At 42.5% G+C, this 7,150-nt stretch overlaps 1 protein-coding gene across 4 annotated transcripts; it reads right to left on the bottom strand.

The window, feature by feature from the left end:
• Positions 1 to 1,892: 1,892 nt before the first annotated feature.
• On the bottom strand, positions 1,893 to 4,584 carry LOC123141135 (protein Rf1, mitochondrial). 4 transcript variants are annotated; one of them, XM_044560361.1, is made up of 2 exons: positions 4,326 to 4,584; positions 1,893 to 4,254 (listed from the first exon to the last, which is right to left on the bottom strand). In XM_044560361.1, the coding sequence occupies exon 2, from the start codon at positions 4,107 to 4,109 to the stop codon at positions 3,447 to 3,449; it is 663 nt and encodes a 220-aa protein (XP_044416296.1). In that variant the 5' UTR covers positions 4,110 to 4,254; positions 4,326 to 4,584; the 3' UTR covers positions 1,893 to 3,446. The 4 variants fall into 4 exon arrangements, with proteins under 4 accessions (XP_044416296.1, XP_044416297.1, XP_044416293.1 ...); XM_044560362.1 differs by having other exon boundaries at positions 1,893 to 4,246; XM_044560358.1 differs by having other exon boundaries at positions 1,895 to 4,254.
• Between the last annotated feature and the right edge of the window lie 2,566 nt (positions 4,585 to 7,150).

Raw genomic sequence — 7,150 nt, 5'->3', positions numbered from 1 at the left:
GACGGGGGGGGGGAGGGGATCCTCCATCGTAGACGTTTTTTCCCTTCGATAGTTTGCTACAGTTTGGTTTGCGAGCAATTAGGCCGCAGCTTTGCTTTTCATTTTCTCTGGTCTGCTACTTCGGGTAGACCCGATCGCTTGTAGCCGTCTTGATGACTTGTGTTGCTCTGTTTTTATAAAAAATGGGGCGGGGGGAAACCCCTTTTGATCAAAAAAGTGAGAATTTTAGAATGTTTTGAGGACGCAACAAGCGTAGAACCATAAACTGCGTGCTGCACTCGCATATTTACTTCATAAATAAGCCTTGTTATCTTTTTAAATCTCCATGACTTTGCCGTTGTCACTAATAATTATGTGTAATTCATGGTTTGCTACTTATGTAAGGGCTGGAACTAGAAATTTCTGTGTTACTTTTAAGAATTTTTCATGTATATTCATTTGGCTCTTGTTTACTTGCTAGTTAAGATTACAAGAAATTATTCTCTACTCAATCTTTGGAGCAAGAGGATTATCGTACAAATTTCAGTTGAGCTCAAAGTAATAGATGCATGTGGTTCAATTATTTCGTTTTGATACGAAGTGCTAGCAATTTTTTTTTCATCTTCCGTAAAAGAGAGGATCGACTGTGTGCAATCAAGCCTACTGAAACTTGTTGAGTGTCAATTCCATTGATGAAACAGATGATATTCTGAACAATTTTGGTACTTTCTCGACTCAGCTTCAGCCTCTGAAGCTGGCAATCTGTATCCAGTTCACTTTATTCGCCAACCTCTTGTACTGTCTCGTGCTGAGCGCCCATCATGCAAATGAATTAATTTTCTCCTATACAATAGAGGCGAGAGGCCTGATAATAGTGTCAGTCTTCCCTCACCTGACTCCCCCTGTGATTCCTCTCCCCTCATCGTCAGTCTGTCAGCTTACATTGTGATGTTTTCAGATGTTTCTCAAAGTTTCCTTATGCTCCTGTATCACTGAATATCCAAGTTGCAAATTTTATCGGATCGTGTTGGAACTCGGCTCCGTTCTTCAGATTGATTACGTATCATACTCATAGATTGCAAGTGTGTGCCAAAGGAAAGGTTCCAAAAACAAAGTGTGCCGAAGGGAGTAAGGGACTAATCTAAATATATAGCATAGGATGGGTACATGGATCAGTTGTAAAATCAAGATAGAAAGAAGAAACTATCACTAGACATGAAATGTAATCAAATGAGCTCCAGAAATAAGAGATGCGTGTAGATATAATGGTAAAGGCTATGAAATGAGAATTTCAGAATGTTTTGAAGAGACAGCAAGCTTGCAACCATAAACTTCCGGAGCAGAGCAGTCTAAAAAACACCCTCCGTTAATTACTTCGAATTATAAGCACATGAAAAAATAGGGGATCCAGTCTCAACAGACACCTTTTTCATAGTTGAATTAGTACACCTCCAGAATGACATATTTTCTTTCAGAGAGCTGCTTTAGTGATGGAATATTCCTTCGTGGACACCTTATCAATGAACTGAACATCCTCGAATAATAAGCCATCTCACACCGGACAAAATTGTTCAGATGCACGCATTTGGTAGCCTCATCGAGACTTCTGCAATATTATCCAGACATCAACATTTTCTGATTTTAGTATAGCTGAGTAACATATTTTCGTGCATCACATGTTGCTCAATTCTATGGTAATCATAGAGGTATTTTTAGTATACCAAATAGATGTTTTTATCTGTGAATATCAGCAAGTATCACAGAGCGAATAGGTGTTTTAATCCCTGACTATCAGTGAGTATCACAGAGCGAGAACTTCAAGCCTTTGTAGCAAAACAGTATTGTAAGGGCAAGAACTGTACCAAATGAGAGTTGTATCTGTTTCCGAACCTGTGGCGTATAGACAGCACCGTCGTCGGGCAACTAAGTAAAACTCAATTGGCAATCAATGTCAACAAAAAACACATTAGCTTTTCATTTTGTCAAGCTAATCTGGATCTGACAGAAAAAAATACATTGGGTTAAAACGTACACGCCAAAAACACCATTATATTTTCAGTTCCATCACTTATATTACATTGGGTTATACATTGTACCAAAGTTGTACTAAATCACTTATATTAGGACGGAGGGAGTAGCTTCTTAGCAAAACAGTTTAACTATCAAGTCAATGTGCCAGTAAAAATAAAACATGAAACAGTAAAAAGTTTTTGCTGCAACAATAATTGAAATAATGCAGCAATGTTCTCCATCCAATATGATGCCAGAAACATAAGTTGTAAGATAAAGGTTAACACTCTCGCCCAACATCTGTTCTTCCATTTTTACAGCAGCCACTGAGAAGTGCTGCATACTTAAACTAGGCCTCACACCAACTGATACCAGCGCATTAGGTATTCTGAGAGCTTCCATCTTGGCAACTAAGCAATATCCACCGGTAACTGAAGTAAATGTAATAGCATCAGGCCTCTCACCAGTGCGGATAACCAAGTCAAAGATAATTTATCCTTCCATTACCATTACCCTTCTGCAGCCTATGACCAATATTCTTGTTCTTCATTTCAGTAATCAATTCTTTGGCTTTTAAGGAATCACCATGACGAAAATAGCCCTGGATCATGCACCTGGAAACAGTTGACTCATGAGGTACCCTGGATCAATTCCTTGGCTTTTCGACAGTCTAGGATGGATACCCTTGGTCTTCATTTCAGTAATCAATTCCTTTGCTTTCAAGAAATCACCATGATTTAAGTAACCCTGAATCATGCACCTGTAAACAGTTGCATTATGTGGTACTCCCATACCGATCATCTCATTGAATTTTTCCATAGCATCATCCATCATGCCCACTCTGCAATACCCAGCTATCACTGCTAAATATGTGACTTCATCAGGGTTCACTCCCTGCTTCAACATGTCTTTGAAGAAAAGAATAGCCACATCCATCATTCCACACTTAGCATATGCATTAATCAGTATGTTGAAACAATGGAGATAGGATACAATACCATCTCTTGCCATCAGCTCACAGAGATCAGTCATTTCAACAAGGGATCCTTCTTTAGCGTACCCATGAAGCATAATAGCATATGAGACTATATTAGGTTTATGGCCCTTCTCAACCATGGAATAAAAAAATTCTGCAGCTTCTTTGATTCTTCCATGCTTGCAAAGGTAGTCCATGACTGTGTTGCAAGTAAAAACAGTTGGTTTGACACCTTGACTTCTCATTTTTTCCAACAACGTAACGACCTCTTCAAACTGGCCCGAAATGGAATATCCATGAATCAGTTTATTATATGTCACAATATCCGGTCGAACCCCACTATCAACCATTTGTCGAAGGACCAATTTTGCCTTGTCCATTGCTCTTGCTTTGCACATTGCATCAATAATGGAATTATATGTCCCCACATCAGGCACGAACCCCCGCTGTTTCATTTCATGGAATAGATTGCATGCTTTGCTTACTTCACCTCCTTAAAGAAGCCATTGATTACCATGTTGTATGATACCACGTCGGGTGACTGGCCAGCTCCTTTTTTGACCATCATCTGGAGCAGATCAAGTGCAAGCTGGCTCCTCCCCTCGTTGCAGAAGCCCTTGAGGATTGTTGAGTAGGAGATGACATCAGGCATGTCTCCGGGCATCCTGTGAAGCAGCACTCCCACAGCCTCGTCTATCCGCTTCATGTCACAGAGGCACTTGAATAAGCTGCTGAAGGTGCAGACGTCCGCCGTGATGCCTGTCTTGAGGAGGCGGCCGAAGAAGGCGGGCCCTAGGTCAGGGCGGCGCGAGCGGCAGCTGCAGTCAATTAGTATGGTGTAGGTGTACATGTTGGGCGCTATCACCCAGCGGCCCTCTCGAGCCATGCGGTTGAAGAGAGCAATGGCTAGAGCAGGGCCGTCGGTGCAGGCAGCGGAGGGCAGCGCACGCGCGAGGGCGGCAAATAAGCCATTGAGTGCGCACGCAGATATGGGAACAGCTTGGCGCAGCAATTTGTCAAACAGTTGGTGTGCGCGCTCCGGCTGGAGTGTCCCAGAGCCGACATGATCCTTGAGCTTGTTTAGCAGCTGGTTGGCGTGTGAGGAGACGGTGCCGGAGGAGGAGCCGGGTCGGACGCGTGGCATTGCCGCAGATTAGGAGGTCCTGCTCCTTCCGGCAGCGGCGAATGTCGGCGACGGCAAGGGTGGATAGCGGACGGAGGTCAGACACTCAACCCAACTTGGAACTACACTGAACTCCCTCTCCAGGCTTAGAGTAGATCCTGTAAATCTGTACTCAAATCATTTTGCTTTCTACTCAACAATCGAACATTCAGCAAAGAAATCCAACCTTGGACTCACCGAATCATGCAGTTTCCACTCCCCTATCTTCTCGCAACAACCAACAATGCCGGAGACCGGGGTGAGGGTGGGTGGAATGCAGTCGCGGTGCAGCGCAGGGTCCGTCCTACTGGTGCCCTTCGCGGTGTTGGCCGGCGACCTCGTCGGCGGATGGCTCGGAGCGAAGCTGGCGCTCGAAGGAAATGACAGGCACCGCACATCCACCAGGAATAGAGATGCGGGCATGCGGCGACGGAAGAAGTGAGCAGCGACGGTTTGTTTGCAGGAGGCCAGAGTGGGGGAGTGGTTGAAGCAACAGAAAAAACACATGAGAAAACCAACCATCATCATGGAAAGTGGTCAAAAGTATCTTGCCCATGCTTGTCATATGTTGTGTTCACAAAAAATATGTGATTCCTCAACCTTTTTATTGGCCTACGGTATACAGCATCAAGCCGGACACATTATTAAATTTTTATCACAAACGAGTCTTTTTGATCGACACACTGTATACACCATCAAGCGGGGCACATTATTAAATTCTTATCATACACGAGTCTTTTTGATCGACACCTACTGTATGCAAGCATCAAGCAGGGCACATTATTAACTTATTATCACACACGAGTGGGGCGGTCTCCTGGCCTCAAAGTGCGTCACAACTCTGCCTTGATCAATCGCTGCTAGTTGAAGATATAGGATGCAATAATTGATGCACCTCAAAGGCAGGCAAGTCAGTGAATACCTCTCCTATCAACCAAGCTCATGGATAACCACATTTTTTAAACAATGTAGTTAAATGACGATCTAGAAAATGTGGTAACCCACGATAATAGACTGTTTTGATGAATGCACATCAAACACGTTTAGGTCGCTTCTCTCCCGACGACTCCTATTCCTAAATCTTGACATCAATCATTCCGGTTTTGAATACTATCCTATCTCATGTGCTTGCCTTTATATCATAATAAACTGGTATATGCTAAAATGTGGACGAGTGTGCTAGTATGTGAATGTGATCGATGTATATATTGTCTGCTCTGGTGAAGATGCAAGTGGTTGTATATGCAGGAGGAGAAGAAAAGTAATTCTCTACACATTTAAAGAAGGTTGGTGGATTATTTATTTGCATCGATTTCACCTCTTAACTCCTGCTCCAGTCCTAAATTTTAACACATGCCTGGCATACTGGAACTATTTTTCCTATTCCGAGTTAATAAAAGTTCTTGATCTCATTTCCACAAAAGCATATGCTAAGCTGTATGTAAAGACCCAAAAAGACAAGATGAGTGGTTTTACACGTATGCACCCTCAATAAAAGTTCTTGATCTCATTTCCACAAAAGCATATGCTAAGCTGTATGTAAAGACCCAAAAAGACAAGATGAGTGGTTTTACACGTATGCACCCTCCCCCCCCCCCCACCCCCACCCACACACACACACAGATGCGCACGCACACACATTCCATGGAAGATCTAGACACACACAGACCAATCTGATCACCCAGATTGCCTCATAAACATAGTATTGTCCATCCACTTCACTGACTGCACTAAACAAGCAATCAACCGAATGTTTAGGGATAATTCACTAATGTTGTTAACTTATTTATGCTAATACAGAAGTTTCAACTCTTGCTGGCAGAGCAGAACCACTAACTCTAGGTGACCAACCGGAGGTCACATAATTTACAACGAAGAATTGACTAAAAGTAGCGGCAAGTGTAAGTGAATGCATCATCACATGAACCTTGTGCATTTGAGCTCTCCACAAATAGCACAATTTCTGTTTGTCAAAAGGTTCATGCCTTCACTGAATCTGGTAAAGTGATGGGACGTACTATTCCTTTGGGGCAAAAATGATTTAAGATAGTCCATCCCACCTCTTCTTATTCCACAAGAAGTAAGAGTACATTATTAATCGCAGCCGTTGATTGTAGTGATTAGTGACCCAAATCATTAGCCCTTGTAAATTAACCGGCCTCAGTCGGTCTCCCTCCCCCGGCCGATGAAGACATGAACATGGAATAACCGAAGAAAACCGTCTCCCACATTAGGCACTCCCCCAATTATGGCGTCAGATTGATGCCGCCCTTCAGAAAAATCCTCTACCAAATCACCACCTAATTGGAATCTCTTTATCCACATTTTTTTCTCCATGAAAGCCTTTAATATCATATTGTTTTGCCTTGTTTTTCCATTCAACTGATGAGAGATTGAAATAAGAGCCATGATTGGTTGTCGTCATGATATTGGTTGTGGATGAGGACCCGGAATTGTTCTTCGTGACCTCACAATGTTTCCCTGCAAATCATGGCATTCAATGGCATCGATCACGACTAATAAAAGTAAAACAATTTTGTTTTGAATGCTCTCCATATGGTAGGAATTCAATAGTATTTTATAATAGTATTGATTTAAAAAAACTTTATTCTTTAGAAATAACCAATACATCGTTTATGAGCATCGTTACAATTTCATTTAACGTTTCCTCAAACCAATCAGAAGACAATGAAAATCTACCTAATCCAGCGAGCTTGTGAGAAACTTTATTTTCTTCTCTATTACAAAATTGGAACCTAGTAATAATGAAATCAGAAGCATAATGAAAACAATCATCGCAAATTGCGGCCACCGCACCCGCCGATCGTTCTCCATCCTTCATGGTATCAAGCACCTTGAGATTGTCTGAGTTAATAATAAGGTGATTACAGCCTGACCTTTGCACTAGCGTTAGACCGAATTTGAGGGCCAAGGCTTCAGCCGTCAAGACATCCTCACAGTAGCATATCATCCCATTCCCCCCATTGGTAAATCTGCCTTTGTCGTCTCTATGGACTGCCCCC

This window comes from Triticum aestivum, chromosome 6D (genome assembly GCF_018294505.1).
Source record: "Triticum aestivum cultivar Chinese Spring chromosome 6D, IWGSC CS RefSeq v2.1, whole genome shotgun sequence".
In the NCBI taxonomy this organism is placed as follows: domain Eukaryota; kingdom Viridiplantae; phylum Streptophyta; class Magnoliopsida; order Poales; family Poaceae; genus Triticum; species Triticum aestivum.
This window is presented reverse-complemented; position numbering and strand designations above follow the sequence as displayed.